The sequence below is a fragment of the Pyricularia grisea genome (genome assembly GCF_004355905.1).
Source record: "Pyricularia grisea strain NI907 chromosome Unknown Pyricularia_grisea_NI907_Scaffold_2, whole genome shotgun sequence".
NCBI classification, from domain to species: domain Eukaryota; kingdom Fungi; phylum Ascomycota; class Sordariomycetes; order Magnaporthales; family Pyriculariaceae; genus Pyricularia; species Pyricularia grisea.
The window spans coordinates 5,586,040-5,607,404 of record NW_022156717.1 but is presented as its reverse complement, the minus strand read 5'-3'; the positions used below and the strand labels follow the sequence as shown (position 1 = coordinate 5,607,404).

The following is a 21,365-nucleotide window of genomic DNA, read 5'->3' as shown; positions in this document are numbered from 1 at the left end:
GGGCGCCAACGATAAAAGCTAAAACATATAACACCCAGTATTTCCCAGAGGTTACCTGCGCATGAGTGCCCACCCACCTGGTAACATCGGGACCGTCGATGTTTAAACAGCCCGACTAAGCAGACACAGAAGCAGGTCGATACCTACCACCCGAGAGGTACAACCCTTGATTTACATGTGGCCTCGTGTGTATGTTTTTTTTTTTTTTTTTTTTTTTTTTTTCTCGGCCACTCTCACTTCATTGTGCTGTCACCACATGCCAAGTTTGGGATGGAAGTTGACAAAGACAGCCCCCACCCGCACTGCTTTGTGATAACTAACTGGCATTTCTGTGCAGGCACAGCTTCTTCTGGAATTGGCCGGTAATTATCGTTTATATTACAATTCGATCTTACTTTTCTTGTCTCCACGAGGGTATTGCACCGCGAATATCGGTTATATATGTTCAAGGGGTATTTCTGCCCCTCCTCCGTTCCTGATGATGACGTAATGTAGCATCTCTAAACGTTAAATCGAACAGCTAACGCTAGTGCCAAAACATGGAGCTATCTTCTGTGAGAAATTTCTTCAAGCGCATTCATGCATATTATCTATCATTTACTCTTCACATATTTAACAGCTGCGCCGATCAACTCCAAAAATTCGCTTTCGCCAATTCTAACGTCGGCAAAATGCCACTTGTCTCGTTTCGCCAGATGCGTGCCTGGCATGTAGAGGAGACTGTCCTCTAGTTCTTGGTCAAGTAATGCCTTGGACCCTCTCTTCTCTGTTTCTTTCTTTTCATCCACCCCCTCGTCTACGTATCTCGTGTTCTCCAGCGCGGCTGGTGCAGTCGGGACTGGGGCTGCATCTTCTTTTACCGCATCTGCTTTTTGCTTGGCCTTGATTTCGGCCTCGGTTCTTTCTCTATCCAAGTCCTCCTGGGACAATGTCTCGGCTTTTGCGACAAAGTACTCGTGACCCAGCATGTACGCGAGGTTGCGAAAGCCCTTGTAGCTCATCTCGCTGGGTTGGATCTCTACCACAGCCTTCCCGCCGCCCTCCCATCCACCACGGAGGAACATGACGTGTGTCAGGCCGGCACCATGCGCACCGACTAATATGTCAGTCTCGCTGCGCACGAGCCGAATCTGGTCAACGAACGATAATGAGGCAAGGTCAATAGACCGTATCTCAACGTCCGGATGCACGCGGCGCGCCGCATCGAGCAGCTTCTCCTGGCCCAAAAGTTTGCGGGAACCGCGGCGGTCGATAAAGGTCAATCTGATCTGTTTCTTGGGGTCGGGCGAAAGTGACATAGACGGGGGCTCGAATGGCTCCAGGCCAAGGTGGTGCAGTACACGGCGCACGAAGACCTTGATCAGTGGCGCATCTTTGCAGTCGCGATCCTCCCAGTCGTTTTGCCACAACGGGTTGGCGGCGCCCGCCAGCGGTATAACAACGTTGTGCAATTGGCTTGATGAGAGGGCTAATGTGGTATCAGCCGCCGAATTGCTCTTCTTCAGGGCCTCGAGCGCAGCCGAAATTCGGACAGGCCTGTGTCCTGTAAATAATGTCCAAAGGTCGAAAAACGGACCGTCCTCGTTGTTGTCCAAAATGATCACCTGCGTCCTCTCGGCGTCGTTTGGCGCGGTAAAAAAAGCACCGCCAGTCTCGGGGTCTGCACTCAACCTCAGCACATCTATCGTGTTTGCCAGAGACCAAATCTCCATGAGCGTGTGCCATGGGTGGCCAGAGCCTTCGCGCTTGATTAGGATGTTAATGGGTAAGGACTGTTGCACTTGGGCATGATTGACATTATCCCCTGGATTTTCCACTGGTTTGTTTTGAAAATCGACATATTGGTCAACTATTTCCTTCGGCCCCGTTTCGTACCAATAGGCCGGGAGTTTGTCAAATGGAACCAGTCCGCGTCCTACTTCTTCCGACGTCGGCGGCCGTACGGTACAATCGAATACGAATTTCCCCCTTTCCACGTCAAATTTGGCGCCCTGAGCAATGCAAAGCGAGTCCGGCTCCCCGTTGCTGCGCGTGTGGCTGTGGAAACAGGTCATGCGAAAGGGCTTTGGATGCTCGCCTGGAGCGACCTTGCAGTATTCAATCGCATTGTCTCGTAGGTTTTGGAGATAGGCGGGCCCGAAGCGTTGAGCGCAGAATTCAGGCTCCTCTTGGGCAGCTGTCGAGTTGCCTGTGCCTCTGCTGTTTGCGAGGTCGAGAATCTTGAGTTCTGGCAGCGTTGGCGGTGGTTTGGCAGGGTGCTTCTTGCCCCAGGGGAACTGGTGGGATGAACCCGACAACCATGCAGGTGGTGTGCCAGCGTGACGGAAAGACGAACTGATTGAAAACAAGACGAATAGCAAAATCAAGGCAAGTATGGCCGGGACTTGGGATCGCCTCAAACGTGGCGGTACGGCTAACAACCGCAGGGCCATTCTGGGGATTTGGATGGGCTTGTTCATGGCCGTGGTGTCTCAACTCAGCGCAGACACGCTTGACCCTGGGGAGGCGGTGATTGTGAATAACAATGCAAAGGAAGAGGAACGAGCTAACAACATCATCGACCACAGCGGTGAGCTTCAAGTCGACGAGGGACCAGTGTCAGGTTGAATCGGCTTGCTGTCAAGCCTTACCCCTTTTGTGGTCACCCTGGAAGGCCCCATAATACAAGTCGTCAAAGTGGCATCATATGAGGGGACCAAGTGTGGTGGTTTCTCCCCTCCTGGCGGCCAAATGGGGGCCAGCTGCGGTCTTATTCGTCGATTAATGGAAGGCTGACTCTACGCGCCCTTGGCGGTCCCGACAGTACGGTAACGAAATTTCACCACTCCGGAGGTGTCAAAGTGTGTGGACCGAACGACCAACACCAACAAGAAAGGGAAAACGACAACGGCCAGTGCTTGGTAAGTAATTACAATCCAAATCTGAATGAATACGGACAGGGTAAAAATATTGATGGTACTTCAACTTACGCTGTCCTCATATGTTGTTTGTTAAGCCCTACGGAGTGCCTCCCTTACCTTTTTCAGGATCCATGTTCATTCAGGGGTAGACAGGTGGGTACATGTAGCGCCGCCAATTACTGTTAACCATAAATCTCGTTCGGTTAGCTCCGCGTCTAACAGCAGCATCTATTTTGATTTCACGCAGCCTTGCCGCCCATGTCGTCCACCCAGCCTACCAATCAAAAAAAATTTCTTTGCCTTGTTTCTTTACCGCATTCTATGTCTGCAAGGTAGTATAAACAGCTATAAAGTAGTGTAGCACAACCAACAGAGAGACTTTGCAGATTTTAGGCGCGGACTTGGGCACTGGCCAAGGAAGTTGGCGGCGTCTATTGAGTAAGGTACCGAGTATGCAGTACAGTCCTGGCAAGTTTTTTGTTTACCGCCCTTCCTCTCCCACCCGTTTCTTGCTATCCCCTGTGCTATTCTCCATTCAACAATGGGGTTTGATGCCTGGCAGTCCGGTATTCATCCACCCATACATACGCTGGCTTATCTGGCTATGTATGGCCATTGGCATAGAGAACTTCATCATATGTACCTTGCCTACCGTACCCAGGTAAACTTGGTACCTTGAGCTGGTGGGTAATTAAGTGGTGGGGTTGTCCAGGCATGTACTGGATACAGTAGTACGATACGTGCTGTTGGCTTGCTTTGGTTGCCGCACCCGACTTACGTATCTATCCTCATATCAAATCCAGGCGGGCGAGTGGGCGGCTGAGCGGCTCGGCTTTGAATATTATGAGCAAAAGCTAATCGTCCTTGCTGCACGGCAAGGTCCACCTTATAATCTCTCACTGTTCAGTCCGAACATAGGCGTAAATTAATCATTCCCCTCTGTGCATCGAATTCCTCTTTCGTTTATTTCTTTATTTCCCCCGATGTGTTTGGCATGAGCAAAGATAAGCCATGCTCCTTTCCTGGGAACGATCCTTGCATCACAAGTCGACATCCCTTTATATTGATCTTGTTTCTTTTCTGATATGGAACGCGCTGGCTTGACAGCACCAGTCCCCGTTTTACTCGATGCTGGTGCTGCCATGGTTATACCAGCCCGACGGTATGGTTTTGTAATGTTGTTTGCTGTCGTTCTTTTGTTGCACACGCTGCCACAAGTAGTCACAGGGAAGTGTGCACCAAGGCCGATCGTGTTACGTCTCGGAGATGTTCAGATCTCCAACGGCAAGACAGCCCGTGGCGTCGAGATGGGCATTGGTGATCCTCAACAGCGCCAAGCGATGCTTCCCCTGTGGTAAGTCTAACTTCTTTTCTCGAATAGCTGTATGTTTGAAGCCACTGGTCTTGTGGCCACATGGGCAGTGGCGTAGTTGGCTAATCGAAATACCCACCTTCCCAGGAACCACGACGGCGTCTTACTCTATGGCATCAACGGTTCCTGCGAGGGTGCCTACAATTTTGGGCCGGTCAACTGGACGACAGACGGCTGCCCGACTCTTCGGGGCGGGGCCTACAACGGACAAAATTCGAAAACGCACAAGCCCGCCGGCGCAACCGAGGCAAACCTCTTCCAGACCGAAGGAGCGGATAACAGGGACTGGGGTGACGCGATGCGTTTCCTTGATACAATAACGCTCAACTCAAACCTAAGCTTGCCCGGGTTTCCATTGCGCGAGGCGACTAGGGATTGGGGCGCCCAAGGTTACACCCCGATGCACGCTTTCGGCCTAGGGTCCAATTCGACGATCCTCCGGGCGCTCAAAGGCTCGGCCAAGATCTCCTCGTTGAGCTGGGCCTTCGCCTGGGGGCGTCCTTCTAAGACGGCCGGATCCAAAGGCGGTATCGACGGGTCGGTTGTACTGGGTGGCTATGATAAGGCCAGGATTAAACCCGGTGCCAAAAGGTATACGCAGCCCATTGCTGCCGATAAGCCGCAGCAGTGCCCATCGGGTCTGGTCGTTTCCATTAACGACATGGAGCTCAACTTTCCCAACGGCACCAACTTTAGCATTTTCCCCAAGTCCAGGTCCAGTGCCATCCAGGCCTGCGTCCAGCCGAACCTTCCCTTGGCCGTGCGCATACCTTATGATCCATATGTCGACAACCTTTTGGGCGCCATGGGCTACACTATTTATGACATGGACCGTGCCTTTGGACTGAACTGGAACAATCTCCGTTTTAAAAAGGAGCAAAAACCGTAAGTTGAACCAGAAAACAAGAACCTGGATCAGTACCAGATTCTCATCCTGATCCGGATCCTGAACTGATATGAGCTCCACAGTTACGACGGAGCTATGTCCATCAAGCTCGGCAGCGGCATGGTTGCTCGGCTCGAGAATGACCAGCTCGTGGTCCCGCACCAGTCCGTCGACCGCAAGACGGGCGACATAATCATCGACCGCGCCGAGCCTCCCGAGCTGCTCATCGACTCGATGCAGGACGTCAACGCGAATGATATGGCGCAACTGGGCATGCACTTCGCCGCTGTCGCTTACCTCCTCGTTAATTACGACGCCGGCCAGTTCAGCATGTGGTCGTCAGCTGACATCGCCAAGGATGCCGTGCCTGACCTGGTCGCCATAGACGAACGCGGGCTGGACCTGACCGACGCTGAATTTTGCGCGGCCGACAACTCGACAGGTAGTTCACCACCACCGGCTGTGGCTACCGTGCCCGCTAAGCCGTCACCAGAGGGTGAAGAGACTGGCGACGCTGCCGCCACCGCCACCACCGGCGGTGTCTCGCTGCCGACTGGGGCACTGGTAGGCATTGTCGTCGGTGGAGCCCTCGTTCTTCTACTTGCCCTTGGCGTCATTGTCTGGATCTTGTTGCGACGGAGACGGCGGGGAAAGAAGGCGCCGGTCACCGCAACTGCAGCTTTTGAGGCACGGGGAACAGAAAATAAGAATTATGCAATATACCAGCCGTACGGCGGTCCAACATTTGGCTTAGGAATCGACGCGGGGACCCATCCTATGGCCCAAAAGTCAGAGCTCATAGACACTTCGTCCATACCGCTCTATGAGGTGCCGTCCACTTATCTTTATGAGGCGCCAGCTGGACAAACAGGACCGTATCAAGGGAGGCGTTATGAGCTATCAGGATAAAAGTCTTTTGGTTTTCTTTTTTATTCTGGCTAGGTTCCTTCTTGTCCTGCGTTACGTTATACCCTCAGCTTTTAATAATTTGATCTCAATCAACCACTTTAAGTATACAGTTGAAAGTACTACTATCCATCTATCCAGATTCTCAAAAACTTATGACTTGCTACTAACACTGCCAGCGAGGTAAGTGGTTAAACTGGGCGCCGGCCAATCCATTATACCGTATGGGTCTACAAGCACAACGTTGGGCTCTCCATCAGCGGGAAAGCAATACCTCCAGGTCCCCGCATGCTTGACCAAAGCTTAATTGTCTTCAATGAGCCTAGTGTTACTGGGCTCTTGTCATTTATCTTCACGGCCCATTAAAAGGTTAGGTCGACATATTTATAACATCAAATTAACATATAGGTCGGCAGTACTGGCCGGCACTTCCTGCAAATGAGACCGACATTACAGTAAATCATCCGATACATGGCTTACCCTCTCATAATGCTTGGCCATAAACCCTTTTTACTTCAGGGCCGCATTGTTGCCGACCGCCCTAGGGCTGGCTATAGTTTTGCTCATCTTCGTTTCGTGCTAATACCAGTCCGACTGCCAACCTTACATATGGGATTCACTTGGGAATATGCTTATCCTCGACCCAAGCCGTGAGCAGAACTGCAGCAACAGCAAGCCTCGATGGATATAAATTGAACGCTGGGAAATGACACAAGGACACCCACCACTCTCCAATTACCAAGCTTGTGTGGGCAGGTTCGGGCATGTCTGTAGATAAAACCAGCCGGGTCAGTATTTCTGTCTAATAAATTACTGCGAACGTAACGTCACGCCGACTTTTACAGATAGATGCAATTACTACAATAAAAAGGTGCAAGTGCTTGCGAGGGGGTTGTTTAACCCACTATACCCTGTCCTAGGAACAAATTACCCGATATTTCGATTTTGACGATATACAGTGGCTACATGGGCTACCTAAATTCCACCAAACGGGCTAGCACCCTAATTGTAGGGTCACTTTCTGTTTCTTGGATTATAAACCGACACCATACGCCCATTCTTTTCAAAAAAGACCTCCCATCCTAGAATTTTGTCGAGGGGGATTTTGGCGTTTGCCACCCATTTCCCGCCCGCTTCATCAAATAGTTGGTCGATCCCGTCTGTGCTGACGGAATAAATCGTGTTATCTCCTCTCGCTTCTTTCCCAGCATTTTGGAGGGCCGGTAGTTTCGATTGGGGCCACATTACATCACCCTTACGCAGGCCGCGTTGAGTGGTAACTGCAGTGGGATTACGGTCGACGTAGCAATAGACATGCTCTGGGACTGCCAAAGCAGTGTTTAATAGCCACGAAAATAGAGCGAGTTCAATTATGGAGCCGCGCATTGTTTATGTAACAGCTGTCGTAGTAAGATGTGCAAGTTTTGAAAATTACGAAAGAAGCCAGTAACTAAAAGTGGGCCCTGCGTTGTGGGAGAAGTTGGGAAGAAAATAAAACTTGGCAGTCTGAAATGAAAGGAGTTTGCATGTTGTTATAAAAGCCGATTAATCATTAGTTGTTACTTTTTAGTTTTTTCAAGTACTATTAATGAGTAAGTACTCCTGAAAGTAAATTAAAAACCATAATCAGGTTCAAAATCATTCCATGCCTTTTGTTAATAACAGTCGCTACAAACAGGGGTTTGGGTATTATTACCTAGGTGGAGCGTGGCTTGTGAGCATTGTATTAATGCATTGAATGCATCACATGTAATTATATGCAAAGACTTAACGCCAGCCTATGTTTAGATATGCATTAACACTTGACCCTCGTAATTGAAGGGTCGGTCCTATATGTTTGGACTAGGATTGTTTCGAGCTGTATATCCAGTTGCTCTTGAACGATTATCTCCATCACTTCATTAGGTCCAATCTGCCCGATTGTCTATAAACAAACTAGACCTAGAGCTTGAAGCAGGGTATTTCAAGGACAGTATTCGGTCTCCCATCAGATGATATTGATATTCTTAGCTTCGTAATCTACATATAGAAGGTTAATTTTGGGCCGCAGTAATACTGTTTATGCTTTCATACTCCTTTGGAGGAAAAATTAAATCACAGAGGGCTTATCTAATGGACCAAATCCAAGACCCTTTCAAGATGTTACAGTTGTTGCATCAATATTGTTTCCACCGTACTATTTGCTGTCAAAGAGACATAAAAGATATTTGTGATTATAATGACCTGCAAGCTATAGTTCCCATTTTGCTATTGAAACCTCTGAGTCGCTGTGACAAATAAAATCTACAGCAGAAAGGTAGATGCAGGGAATAATATTTCAAACCATACCATGGGAGAAAACAGACTCTATAGAATTCAAAATCAAACCCGAACACGCTTTTAGAAGCTATTACATAAAGGCTGGGAAGAAAAGAACACTTGTCCCAAGATACATTGTGTTAACTAGGTATGGTTGGGGGGGCTATGGTATAATTTCTAACCAACTGAAGCACTGAATATTGTAAAGGCAAGCATTCTTCTTATATGTGAATCAATTTCAAAGTTTACAAAGCAGAGTATGTTATAACCGAATTTACCGAAGTGGAAGAGATCTTCATGGGGACTATTCCTCCAAGAAGCCAACCTACAAATTACATGATTGATGTATACGCATTGCAACGCTAAATGAATACAAGGACTTTCTCTCGAATCACGAGAAGGTTATAATGCTTCCACGTCACCGACGTCGGGGACGAAGCTGACGTGCATGACCGAGGCTGCCAGGTCTGGGGGCCCGCCGGTGTGCGCAGGGCCCCTGCATGAAGAGGTTTGTGGTGTGTTAGCTGCACTGGTCCGCGGTGCCAAAGACACTGGCCAGGGAGGAGCAAAAGACCATGGAATCTAGTTCGTCGCCGAACGTCTCGTCGATGATTTTGAACCCTTCCTCCACCTTGGACGGAAGGAATTTGTGAAACTAGATGTTGGCGCCCAAAGCACTCGTCTCTTGCACCCACGCGGGATTGACCTCGGAACTGCGGCTGGTGAAAGCAATGTACTGGGCGCCGTTTGATGATGATGCATTTGAAGAGTGAATGGCCCCGGTTGCCCGTCATACCTACCACCATGTAACTTCTATCGGGGCCGGATCGACTGCCGGGGGCTTAGCTGCCTCATAGTAACCGTCGGTTGAGAACACCGAGTGCAGTCTGTGATACTTGGGTAGCTCATGCTCCCGTGCGCCAGCGTCTGATAGGGTCTGGAAGTCGAAGGTGATGGGAATGGTGACAGTCTAATGAGCAGCTTTGTAGGGCGTGGGTATAGATTGGCTTGAGCAGAGGACCTTTTTGTCAGTCTTTCGCGATTGTCTCTAGATGCCATGATTCAAGTGACGCCCATCGTCAACCCAAAGGTCCGAGCCACCAGCCCGGCAGAGCTCCCGTGGTGTAAGCCGCCATTGGCGGGTCATCCGCAGAAACACCTGCTCAGCACACTGGGGAACTAAAGGTAAAATTCCGGTGTTTGTTCATGTGTAGACATGCGAGTGGGTAGATCACGTAATCTCAGAACACATAGCAGAGATTTCAACACATCTCTGCAGGATTGTAGATAGTTACAGATATATAGTGACCATGCGTGAGAACACCGTTATTTTTCTTATATTGTTTTTAAAGATTGCAGCGATCATACGATGCCTATCAACACCCTGTATGTTTTTGGTACCGTCCATGGCCTGTCTGATTGGCCGGGGGTCGGTTCAAGGTTTACCCCAAGTCCATCGACGAGTTGGTTCCGCAGTGCTCGGTACAGGCGGTATAGAACTGATCGCCGTCGAGCTTTTCACCTTTGGATTTGCAAACCTCACTATACTTGTGATCTCCATCGTATCCGCAGTCGTCGCATTGTCCATGGGCTACCACATATTCGCAGGCGCATCGTGTGGAATTCGCCATAACAGCTTCATAGATCGTATCTCTGGTGTGAACTCTTGTTGTCTGAACACAAGCAAGGTATTTATGTTTTTTGGCTGTCGCAAGGTCGAATCCGAAGGTTATAACCAGAAAGATGGCCGAGATTGAAATTTTCATGGCGAAAAGCGTGGGAATGGTTCGTAAAAAGAAAGACTTTAGTTGGTGAGTTGGTGAATATGCAGGAGGATTTAATCCAATAAATGATTCAAGTAAAAGAGTGGATGATGTGTATTAACTGTAAAAGAGCGGATAGTGTATAGACACCCAGTTTTGAAGTTGCGATGTTGGAGATATAATTTAAGTGTGCAAGCTCAAGTTCTTTGCTACCGTTATATATACATTCGAGAAGCGAAATACGAAAGCTGCATTATCATATTTTGTTTCATTAGCGCTGTAATGTTACAGCTGCAAATAGAGAGATATATAGTCCGACGAGGGTTACCTATTTATAAGCCTCGTCTACGCGTAGTAAGTTGTGGTTGAAACAAATAATTAGTGCGAGTTGCTATCTTTAATTATCTCTATGTTGAATTAGTAAATTGGCTGTTGCACGTGATCTATAATAGATAGCTTACAACACGTTATCCATTAATGTACAGAATTAATACGTTATTTACGCATAAATGCAAAGCAGGTAATAACGGTTTTACAGCTCGATCGATCACCTAGTCCTATAAATACTCTAACTATTTTGTACGCATAAAACGAAGCCGTTTGCAACTTGTTTCGACTCTAAAGTTAAGGGGGTGGCGCGGATCTACGGTTGCTTCATAGGTAAGGTAGCCGAATGACCCGAATCACACGTGCATTTCAATATGAACCTTAACAAAGTAATAGTTCGAACCCCTACGGGCTTTATATTATATATGCGAATATAATCCAAAACTTTCCGCGTTTCACATTGTTTATGAAAATAGAAATACTACATTTGCAAATACAATTTAGAGCCTTGCTCAGGTATGTGCCACCTGCACAAACATTTCTAGAGTATATTTGGCCCGAAAACTTGATTACATTGGCCTAAACTCTAACCGATAGGATATACTATACTGCTAGCCTGCAAATTAAATGCTTCGGAAGCAAAGTTGGTGGATTCTCTGTTGGAAACATCTGCTAAGGACGGTGTTCATAGCGGTTGGTATGATTAGAGGCAATATTCCAACCTACTTCAAACCGCGGCAGTTGAGGAAAAGAGTGCCGTGCATGATATTTCCTTGAAGACCGACCGTCAAGCCCTTTATATATATATCCTATCCTGTTTCTTCTCTCGTAAAGCGATCGAATCACCAAACCTCTTATCGTTTATCCTTAAAAAACCGTTTCCCAGCTTGGGACTTCCGCATCAAGGTCCCAGATGATGTGATCTATTTCGCCTTGGACATCCCGCTTGAATTGAAGAAGCCACGTTTTGGTGCCATAATGAAAGAGACCCCGACTGATTTGTTCCGGGTTGGATGGGGGAGGGGGGACAGGAATATAAAACTGTCTTTGTGGTAGTAAGTGAGCGCGTAGACTTGGACCTGTTCGCCGGTCCTGTTAAATTTTAGAACGACGCCGCCCGTCGTCTTAAACAACTAAAGCCAAAGCATCTTCAGACATGACTTGATACAAGCTTGTCCATTTCCCGGCGGCATGCCGAGCTGCAGGCCCAAGATCGCGTCTAATAAGGTCTGCGCTGGCCAAACTGCGATGTGTTCGTGCGCTATCGAGTCGGTCAGGACGACTGTTACCGCCTGGAGCTAGCAGATGAGCATCAAACAGCCGTGGTAGCCACTGATGGCTCCGGTGTGGTAAAAGACGAGAGGCGCCCTGGCCGCGGCGCCTATTATTGAGACATCTACCAGTCCGGAGTTGAAGCCTATTTTGCCCAGCTAGGCCGGCATTGTGGCCTTGGCGAGTCCCGGGCGTAAAGCTTGTCAGACGTGCGGGAGCTGTTCAGAATGTTGTGGCCGGAAAGAAGATCTCCAAGCTCACGGCTCAGTCCGCCCTCGTTGCGGAAGGGACCGAGCAAGGTACAGCCCCAGGTGAGCAGATCGCGGACAGGGCTGCGGATACCGCCGGCTGGAGACATGAGCGACCCACTCATCATGCCCAGGTCTTGAGCCGTCCGTACCGGGAGCTTGTCGTTCATGACCACTTACGGAAGGGCGGTCGAGTTTGGCTCCAGGTCAGAGCTTACCTTGTTCGTCTGGGAGAGCCCAGTCCTGTCCGGAACAAGTGTGACCCTCGAAGGGCCTTCCCAAGCGAGGACCCGGTTTCCAGCTCTATGATCTGCCCAGTAAGTGCATGCATCCAGCTATTGTGCAGAAAGACACACCGATACTGGCGTACTGGTAACAGGTGGTTGCACATGCGGATAGTCTCATTCTTGCTTATGTGTACTTGTTATCTGCTCCTAGCCACAGCCCATCCAAGGGCTCTGTGGGACGAGTTGATGTCCATCCCTAGGTAAACAGTGGCTTTGGAGCTGGAAAGGCTGCACTGAGTGCCCTTTTTTCTTTACTGATATATCCTTTTCTCATGCTTACGGTATATTTTAAATAACGATATACAAAGCTTTAAAGTTCGGCTGTAGGAGGTATGAAGCATTGTCCTCCGTCCTTTGCTGGGCTACGAGCTAGCCAGTTACCGATGGACAGTTCTGAATGATTTGCTCATCTAGCTCTGCAACCTGCTGATTTACATTGAGAATAACGTTTATTGATTCGATAATTATGCATTCTCAGCGCGAGAAAAAAAAAAGAGCCGTAAATCATGACAGGTCTTCATTTCCCCCCAGCTTTCGGATATTGCTTCAGCCAAAAGCAGTCCCATGTCGTCTGCAATGAGAGTCCAACTCCTCTGCCGCGCATTAGGTCGACCTCAAACCCAGCTCCACTGACCGTCCACCGAACTAGTTAAACGTATGCCCTTGTTGGTGTGGCAGACTGTCATGAGGAGTTGAGGAGGTGCTCGATAGCCCCTTGGACGCTTCCACCTGATCTTCTGAGAGCAGCAACGTTTGAATCGAAATCATAGAATCCCATGTCGTTCAGTTGCCTAAGCTGTTCCGCATAGCGTTCCTCGGGTGGCCTGTTGTCGGGCGGGCTTGGTGCGCCCATGCCGAACATGTTTCCGAGACCGCCGGCCCCAAGACCGCCGGCCCCGGGAGCACCTGCCATCCCCATTATCTGCCGTAATATCTCGGGGTTCATGCCGAACGGGTTGTTGGCAGTAGGGCCTCCAGCACCAGCAGCGTCGCCAGTACCCTGAGTGCCTGATGCTGGGTTTGTGGCTGTGTTCCCTGATGACTGTGTGGCCTGAGGGCCGAAGAGTGCTGCGAATGGGTTCGCGCCTGCGTCACCCGACATACGGGCCAGCATAGCTGGGTCAAACAGAGGGAAACCGCTCTGGGCCGGCTGGTTTGTTGATCGGGCGCTCTCGGCAGTGTTGTCAGTTGCGCCCGGGGCGGGGAAAGCGCTGGCCTCGCCGGGAGAGCCTCCCATCATCCTGCGCAGGCGCGCGGCCATTCTTATCGACTCTGGGTCGGTCATCATCTGGCGGAACTGAGGCGATTGTACCATCTCGCGTGCGTTGGGCATGTTGCGCAGCATAGGGTTCGATTGGATTATGTAGTCAATCATTGCCGGATTCGAGAGCGCTTCGTTCATGCTTGCGGCCATCCCGGGCTGTGACAGTAAATCTGCGAGCTGCTCCTCGGAGGGGGGCGGGGCCATCTATCGAGAGCAAAATGCTGGGCATCAGCTAACGCAAATCCAAGAAAAACAAGTAGAGACGAGGTGCAGGCAAGTGTTTAACTCACGCCACCATCTGGTCCAAAGATATCAGGGTTCGGAAGCGGGGCGAGGCCTGCAAAGCGAGCGCCAGTGAGGCCCTCCAAAAGGTTGCTCGCAGAGGTACCGGCGGCCATGTTGGTAGGGACAGCAGGCGTCGCCGGGGCTCCCGAGGCGGATGTGGATGTGGTGCCGGCGGCGGTCGAGGCACGGTTGCTCGCGGCGCTCTTTACAAGGTGGACGGTGTTACCATCCTTGATCTTGTAGACGCTCAGCAGGTCTGTGTTCTTCATGACGCGGCCCGAGTATATTAGACGCTGGTGCTCTACGGGGATGTTCTCCAGGTCTTCTCCGGCAAGCTTCTGCTTCAGGTCCAGGACGGTGGCGGATTCGGCAATGGTGATGGTGTGGTTTCGGTCGCCCGAAGTCTTGACCTTGAAGGTGACTTGAGGGTCGCCACCATCATCGGCGGCGACGTTTGCGCTTGTGTCTGCCATAATGATGGTGTGGTAGTTCTAATGTATGCTAGGTAAATTGAACGTGTTCGTGTCTATGCCACTGGATGATGGAACGTGTTAGTAGGTAAGGTGACGACTTCACCTTGATGGGGCCTGACAAACGATAGGTGGGTTCAGGATTTGGGGTGAATCGCTATCTGGGACGCAAGGGGCAGGGCAGCGGGCTATTATGACGCGGGGTTTTTTTAGTACGTACAGTATCTCTCTCCTGGTGGGTCTAGACGTGACCGAAACTGGTGGCTGAGCCATGAACGAAATGATGCAGGGTAGCCCCCACTACCCTTTCGTTGAAGTTTCTTTGGAGTTTACCGACTGTTTAACGCTGCACGGACTAAGATATGCTAGTGTTTTGAAGTCTGCCTGCGTAAGCATTGTTTGAATAGAGGTGCAAAGTGCCTTATCCCTCAAGGGCGATTATCGGGGAGGTGAAGCCCACCCTGCCTTTGTGACAATTTGAGCAAGCTGGAGTACTACGTAGCTTGGTTGGTGGGGTAGCTCTAATTCCAGAGTAACTAACTGTATTCCGTAGCTGGTTACAGGCCTGCGTCATGGGTCTGGCCGCCTTGGGTTAATCAGTGATTAAGGTAGGAAAGAGGAAAGAAAACAACTACTGCATCTTTTGCACAGGTTTTTTACCCGGGCAGTCTGTCTACACACACAAACACTGCGCCTTTCACGCCTTCAATAAAAGCTACTGGTCAAACTTATAGCTATAGAATTCACAATGGATGAGAAGAGCACAATTGACGAGAAGGGCACAATCGACGAGAAGGACGTCATACCCGAGGCCCCGCCGCCCTACATTGCGGCCGCCGCTGAGCATGGCATCCGTCTCCGTCAGAGCGCACCACCCCGTCCTGGACCGAGAAAGTTCGAGCTCCCCGTGATCACACATATCAAGGAAAGAAGAGCGATTCTCGCATCGTCGTCACCAAGGAGAAAAGCGCTTCTCGCACAGGTAAGGAAGGCTTGGAGGGAACGGATTACCTGACCAGCACTTGGCTATATACCCATACTGATGTGCTCTCGAGAAAACTGTCTAGGTCGGCCTCACAAATCTAGAAATCATCCCCTCTACCAAACCCGAAAATCTGGACAAGATCGCCCTCGGTCCGCTGGAATACGTCGCTGCAACCGCGAGGCAAAAGTGTCTGGACGTCTACACGTCGGCGATCGAGGCGCAGAACAAGGCCATCCTGGCCAAGGAGGCCAACCCGCCCGAGGACGTCGACCTGGTCATCTCAGCCGACACCGTGATCGTGACCCGGGACGGGCGTGTCCTTGAGAAGCCGCGGTCCGAAAATGACCACATAGCCATGCTCAAGCACTTGCGCGACACAGAGGTCCATCGCGTATTGACCTCGGTCTGCGTCCTCGCGCCCAGGGAGGACGCGGTTCACCCTGGGTACGCGATGGAAGTGCACACCGAGGAGACCAAGGTTTACTTTGCGCAGGAGAGCGAGGGACTGCCGGATGATGTCATAGAGTCCTACGTAAAGACGCGGGAGGGTGCGGACAAGGCTGGCGGGTATGCGGTGCAGGGTCTGGGTGGCCTGGTTTTGGTGTCGAGGATTGAGGGAAGCTTTGACAATGTCATTGGGCTGCCGGTGAGGAAATGCCTACAGCTGGCAGAGAAGGTCATCTTTAAGCAACATGGCCAGTACGACATCGAGCCAAGTAGCGAGGAGGAAGATTAAGCCCTTGCCAAGGCAGACATGAGTGTCAGACAAAGGGTGCTAGAAATAGAGCCCAGCCATGGTTAAGCGATATGAGATGATGATGGATGAGAACCGTCGTCGGTGTGGCATGACGGAAGCCACGGTTCGATAACTATGCTAACCGTCATTGCCAGAGATATGTCACCTTTTTGCAGCCCAGAGCTTTCGCGATCACTAGGCAAAGCTTTGACGTGCTGCCATTTCTGGAAAGCCAAGTCCGGATGCGGGCTGAGGAACCGCGATTTAGATTACATGCATCCGGAGACTGAAATTTCCGGGCCTGATCAGTGGCCTTCATCAGTCAATAGTCAGCATGCTCGGCGCTTTCGTTGATATTCTTAGTCATGAAGGTAAAAAGTCAATGAGGCAAACAGATGAGACGTTCCGTTGTATTGAACGTGACTCGGATACAGTAGTATCAAATTGTCTGTCTCGGGAGCCAGAGGTCATATCAAAGTCTTGGGCATGCATCGAGAAAACAACCATCTTCTTTCCCATGTAGTGAGAAAATGGGCAAGATGAGTCAGGACTTTACTACTATTGGAATGAATCGCGCCTAAGATATGGATGGACTAGGGAATACGAAATGGAAAGAAAGCTGACAAGAGTTGGCAGATTGGGGGCGCCTAACTGCTGACCGCTTATACTGTACAGAGTAATCCATCCTCCTGGCCATGGTTCCATCTGACTTTGATTGATGGTCTAAGACGGCGAGCTGCAGTGAAGATCTCAAAGACCAGAGAAGACGCCGAGAACACCCCCAATCAGCACAAGCAATCTCCAATGAATTTTGTCTTGGGCCAGTGCCAAGAGTCCCCGCACGCGTCGCTTGCGTACCTCGACCTTCCGCGCCGGGCGTTTAGGTGCAGCGTGACGGGATTTCTCATTGGGTGCAATTGAGAACCCTTGGTGATCTATTTTGGGCAGTCGACCAATAGCCCTCAACCAACGAGGGCTGGTTGGCTGCTGGGGGCAACACACATTGGACAGGCAAACTTGATCCCCCACCACAGAAGTGGAAACTTCCTTTTCCAGCCTGTCTTAGTACAGTAGTACTCTACCAAAGCGCTTAAAATACCACCCAACCATGACTTTGGCTCACGTTTTCGCGCTGCGCTGCCGCCCAGCGGGCGACAGAGAGGAGGGGAATGGATGTCACCCTCTTGCCAGGGTGGTGGGCGGGAAGCTTGTGATTTGATGATCTCTCTTTTTTTTTATTGCTTGTCCGAGCCGAGCAAACCAAAAAGGCGGGAGAGCGCAGGGTGGGCTGCAAGGGGGGGAAGGAGGAAGAAGGAGAAGTGATGTTTTCTGTTCCACTATATCGTAGACTTACACTTGTTCTTGTGAACCTCTTTCTTTTTTTTTTTTTTTTTTTTTTTTTTTTTTGTTCGACCTTTGGCGCCGGATTTTTATGATTACCCATTATTCTTCCATTCATATCAACTTTTAAATAATCTGGTAGTCCGGATATTACTGCTGACACTTGACCTTTGTACGACATTGGTATCTCACGAGAGACCCGGGACTCCAGAGGACGTGATAAACAAAAACATCATGTTACGATAGCACAAGCAAGAACCTATACGGGAAGAATCAACATCCCAACGCCGCCTCGGCTGGAATTCGGGGCTCGAACCGGAAATCGCCTGGTTACACATGGTCAAGCAAGGCCTGCTGGCGATTTTTTGGTACAGGACAGGAGCGCATGAACACCACAAGACAACAAGACAGCAACAGGATTTGGATAGTACTGATCGAAGCATCCGAAAATTAACGCGCCAGGGCAATAGCGCCTTGTTTGGCAACTGCAAAAAGGTTCCAAGCCATGGCAAGCCAGCCGAGTTCTGGAGGGTTCTCCCTGTTCCCAAACCCAAACTACAGGCACGCAAGCCCGCGACCCAGAACGGCGACACCAAGCAACGGTGGTGCGAGGGCCACCACCCCTCAGAGCTCTGCCCCTCCCCGCGATCTTTGGCCCGAGTCCTCGCCGCCCAGGCAGCATCGCACTCCGGAGCGCAAACCATCTACCAGGCAAGGCAGGCAGCCTCAGAGCCAAGGTGCCGGCATCAGCCAAGTGGGCGCTTCTTCAACGCACCCAGGCCGAGCAGAGGATCCGTGGATTGGCAGTTCCGCCGCCGCCGCACAGGTCCAACGTCCGGCCGCCGTCGTTGAGGCGCCGCCGAGATGTGACACTGCCTTCTCAGAAGCGCAGACACTGGTGCGGAGCAACAGTAACAGGTCTTGCACCTCGGCAGGCCACAAAAATGGTGCCCAAGGCCCGTCGTCTTTGGGAGGTGAGCCTCAAGCGCTGAGGTCGATATTCCCAACTTATAATCACGATCTGCCTCCAGATAGGCAGGAATACTTTCCGACTCAAGCAAGCCCGACGCATATACCTATGGCCGTCATTAGCAGGCCTTTGTACTCACCGGAGCCTGAAATAATACATCACACACAACAGCCGCAACATGCACAACTCCCTTCTCCCTCTCCCCAACTACATGCGCAACAGTTCCACCGCCCCCTACAATCAGATATGCAAATGCCACAGCAGCCCGCCCCAACAGCAGTACCGGCATCATCTCCGCCACCAATACCTACCCCCGTGGCCAGGTGGCCGCCACGGCCTGCAGAGCCGCCAACCACACCCCATGTCAGCTCGACCGAGGAGCTACGGTCGCTGTGGAAAGTAGTGAGCGGCTGGAAGGCCACCGCGTCTGAAGGCCGTCTATTCTGCCTCAAGATGACAGCCGAGAGGGACACGCCCATATACACCCTCTCGTCGACAACACAACCCTTCTACAACCTCCGCGTCGACCCGACATCCGCATCCGCTTACGTCACACTGTCCCGCCACGACCCAAGCAAAGTATACAAAGCACCAGCCGAGCCGACATCAACTGCATCCGACCCCGGAAGCCCCGGCGGATCCATGCCTCCGGCATCCGTGGTCGGCACAGGCAAGGACGGCAAACACTGGCAGTCGGCGCTGACGACGACCCTCGAGGAGACGTCTCGGCGGCACGCGCCAAACGACGGGCTGGTGGCGCTCCTGTACCCGCAGGCGGCGGCGCGGGTGGCGCTGGAGCGACCCGACGACGTGGCGACCATCATGACGGCGGAGCGCGAGTGCGCGCGGCTGGTGTGGGACGACGACACGGGCAACCACTACCTGGTGCACCCGGCGCTGGCCATGCCCTTCTGCGTCACCATCGACCGCAACACGGCGTGGAGCCGCACCGAGTACACGCTCGAGCACCTCGAGAGCCCGCAGCACATTGCGCGGCTCACGCGCGACGGCACCGGCAACGGCTGGCTCGAGCTCGACACGGGCATCGCCGCCAAGATCGACAGCGTCTACATCGTCGAGGTCGCCGTCGCCGCCCTGATGCTCGTCGCCCACGGAGACACCCTGTTCACCCGCAGCGAGGTCTTTGAGGCCCCGCCCGTGCACATGATCTTTGCCGCGCCGCCGCCCAGCTGTGGTTCCGGCTCTGGGGAGGGCGGCAGCGGCGCCAAGAAGAACAAGAGGCGGGACAGGAAGAGCTCCCGCGCCACCGCCAAAAAGAGCGGCAGCAGCAGTAGCAGCACGCCCAGGACGAAGCTGGATCAGTTCGAGCTGGATATCGAGAGCCAGACGAGCGACTTGGCCAAGTTGGATGTCGTCAAGGATAAAGACAAGAAGCTGCCTAGTCTGGCGAGGCTGGTCATCAAACTCATCACGGTGACTTTCAAGTGCTTCATCTGGGTGCTGACGGCCATTTTCAAGGCCTTGACTGGCTGTATATCCGTGTCGGCTAGATGTCTGACGTCGGAGAAGCTCTAAAAAAAGGCGTTTATTACGACGGTGGGAGAAAGGTGTGGGCTTTGATGTTTAGGTGTTTTAGGGATTAATTGGCTATACCATTATGCTGGAAATTGGGACTTTCATGATGATTTGCGGGTGCATTTTTCTTTCTTTTCTGGCTTGTGTTTCGTTTCCTCTTTCTCCTCTTGGGTGTCGATCGTATGACGTCCGCCATTAAAATTACCTTGTATATGAACGAACATTCTGCACAGTGAACTAGACAAAGACAGGGCATAACCTCGTCGGCGTTTTTTTTTGGCTTTGATGTTTATCAGTAATACAGATTTGCTTCCCAGTTCACAATGATATAGCCGAATCGCTCTTGCAGACGCGCACCATAAACAAGGGAGGTACTAAAGAAGGCTAGGGAGGCAACTGGTCACCCACCATATGCAACAACTACCTCTTCCGCTCAAAAACCTTCTTGATCTTCTTCCCGGACTTTGTGACAGCCCCTCTCGTCGCAGTTTTCGCCATCCGCACACGTTGCAAATCCAGCTCCGCCTCGGCATCAGCCAGAGCCTTGAGCTTGCGCCTGGCGTTGCGTAGGTTCCTCCGCAGCCTTTCTAGTTTCAGGGCCTTCTTCTCGTCTTCGGTCATCTGCCTGCCATCTTCACCGTCCTCGTCCCCGAAATCCTCAAAGTCGTCCTCGTCGGCGTTCTCGGGAGCGGCCTCTTCGGCGGCGCGGTCCCTGTCTGCCTCGTCGTCAAAGAACTTGATCTTGCTGGCCTTTCTCCTCTTGGTCGGCCTCTCGTCGTCGTCGCTGCCGCTTCCGCCCTCGTCACCACCGACTTCCTCGTGCGGGACACCCGCAAAGCTCTCGGCGATGGCCAGCCTCTCCTCACACCGCCGCACGTCCTTTGCCAAGGTGTTTCGCAGCGTCCTGACGTAGGCAATATCCTGGGTTTTGAGGATCCGGACGACATCTACGTCCATGCTCGTGTTGCCCCTGTCACCCGAGACGGTGCCGGTGAAGTTACGCCCCTTAGCGCCCTTGGTCAAAGCGGAACCGGGCCCGGTCCGGGAGAGCATCTTGTGGTAGAACTCATCCTCGTTGCGCTCGGCAGCCTTTTGGCGCAAGGTCTTGAGGTAGGCCTTTTTCTTATTGAAGTCCTTGGCTCGTAGGGAGTAGTCCTGAAAGATGTGCGAGGCATTCGTTAGCCATTGTCAAATCACAGCGAATTCCCGACTATCGTGTAGGTTTACAAACCTTGTGCTTTTCAAGAAGTCCCAAGTGTTTCCTCTCGAGCGGCTGGGCGCGCTCTTTGTGCGTCGGCTTCTGACCGAGTTTGTTGAAGGACGGCATTTTGACGGTGCCGCCGCTGGCTGTTTGGCTTCTTTGGTATTCTTCTTTTTATAGTTCTTGGCCTTTCTATATGATCGAGTTGGTCTATGTAGGGTTTGAATTTTTTGTTTTTGTTTGTTCAATCTTAGCTGTCGGTCGAGATAATCGGCAGGTAGGCAGTATATTAGTTCACGGCGGACTTTTTGGCGGTGA

At 51.4% G+C, this 21,365-nt stretch overlaps 7 protein-coding genes across 7 annotated transcripts; 3 read left to right on the top strand and 4 right to left on the bottom strand.

Moving 5' to 3' along the window:
- Window positions 1-593: 593 nt before the first annotated feature.
- On the bottom strand, window positions 594-2,459 carry PgNI_04250 (uncharacterized protein; the record flags this gene model as incomplete). Its single annotated transcript, XM_031124300.1, has 1 exon — window positions 594-2,459. One exon carries the CDS (start codon window positions 2,457-2,459, stop codon window positions 594-596), a length of 1,866 nt encoding a protein of 621 aa, XP_030984610.1.
- A 1,526-nt stretch (window positions 2,460-3,985) lies between these two features.
- On the top strand, window positions 3,986-6,067 carry PgNI_04249 (uncharacterized protein; the record flags this gene model as incomplete). Its single annotated transcript, XM_031124299.1, has 3 exons — window positions 3,986-4,254; window positions 4,360-5,157; window positions 5,242-6,067. 3 exons carry the CDS (start codon window positions 3,986-3,988, stop codon window positions 6,065-6,067), a joined length of 1,893 nt encoding a protein of 630 aa, XP_030983440.1.
- A 5,683-nt stretch (window positions 6,068-11,750) lies between these two features.
- Window positions 11,751-12,142, bottom strand: PgNI_04248 (uncharacterized protein; the record flags this gene model as incomplete). Its single annotated transcript, XM_031124298.1, has 2 exons — window positions 11,751-11,833; window positions 11,986-12,142. The coding sequence occupies 2 exons, from the start codon at window positions 12,140-12,142 to the stop codon at window positions 11,751-11,753; spliced, it is 240 nt and encodes a 79-aa protein (XP_030983441.1).
- A 426-nt stretch (window positions 12,143-12,568) lies between these two features.
- On the bottom strand, window positions 12,569-14,414 carry PgNI_04246 (uncharacterized protein). The gene is made up of 2 exons (XM_031124297.1): window positions 13,814-14,414; window positions 12,569-13,727 (listed from the first exon to the last, which is right to left on the bottom strand). The coding sequence occupies exons 1-2, from the start codon at window positions 14,279-14,281 to the stop codon at window positions 12,942-12,944; spliced, it is 1,254 nt and encodes a 417-aa protein (XP_030983444.1). The 5' UTR covers window positions 14,282-14,414; the 3' UTR covers window positions 12,569-12,941.
- A 531-nt stretch (window positions 14,415-14,945) lies between these two features.
- Window positions 14,946-16,576, top strand: PgNI_04245 (uncharacterized protein). Its single transcript, XM_031124296.1, has 2 exons — window positions 14,946-15,260; window positions 15,346-16,576. Exons 1-2 carry the CDS (start codon window positions 15,027-15,029, stop codon window positions 15,997-15,999), a joined length of 888 nt encoding a protein of 295 aa, XP_030983442.1. The 5' UTR covers window positions 14,946-15,026; the 3' UTR covers window positions 16,000-16,576.
- Window positions 16,577-17,460: 884 nt separating this feature from the next.
- PgNI_04243 (uncharacterized protein) lies at window positions 17,461-21,315 on the bottom strand. Its single transcript, XM_031124294.1, has 2 exons — window positions 21,078-21,315; window positions 17,461-21,001 (listed from the first exon to the last, which is right to left on the bottom strand). The coding sequence occupies exons 1-2, from the start codon at window positions 21,171-21,173 to the stop codon at window positions 20,267-20,269; spliced, it is 831 nt and encodes a 276-aa protein (XP_030983447.1). The 5' UTR covers window positions 21,174-21,315; the 3' UTR covers window positions 17,461-20,266.
- PgNI_04244 (uncharacterized protein) lies at window positions 17,846-19,846 on the top strand (the record flags this gene model as incomplete). Its single annotated transcript, XM_031124295.1, has 1 exon — window positions 17,846-19,846. One exon carries the CDS (start codon window positions 17,846-17,848, stop codon window positions 19,844-19,846), a length of 2,001 nt encoding a protein of 666 aa, XP_030983443.1.
- Window positions 21,316-21,365: the final 50 nt, after the last annotated feature.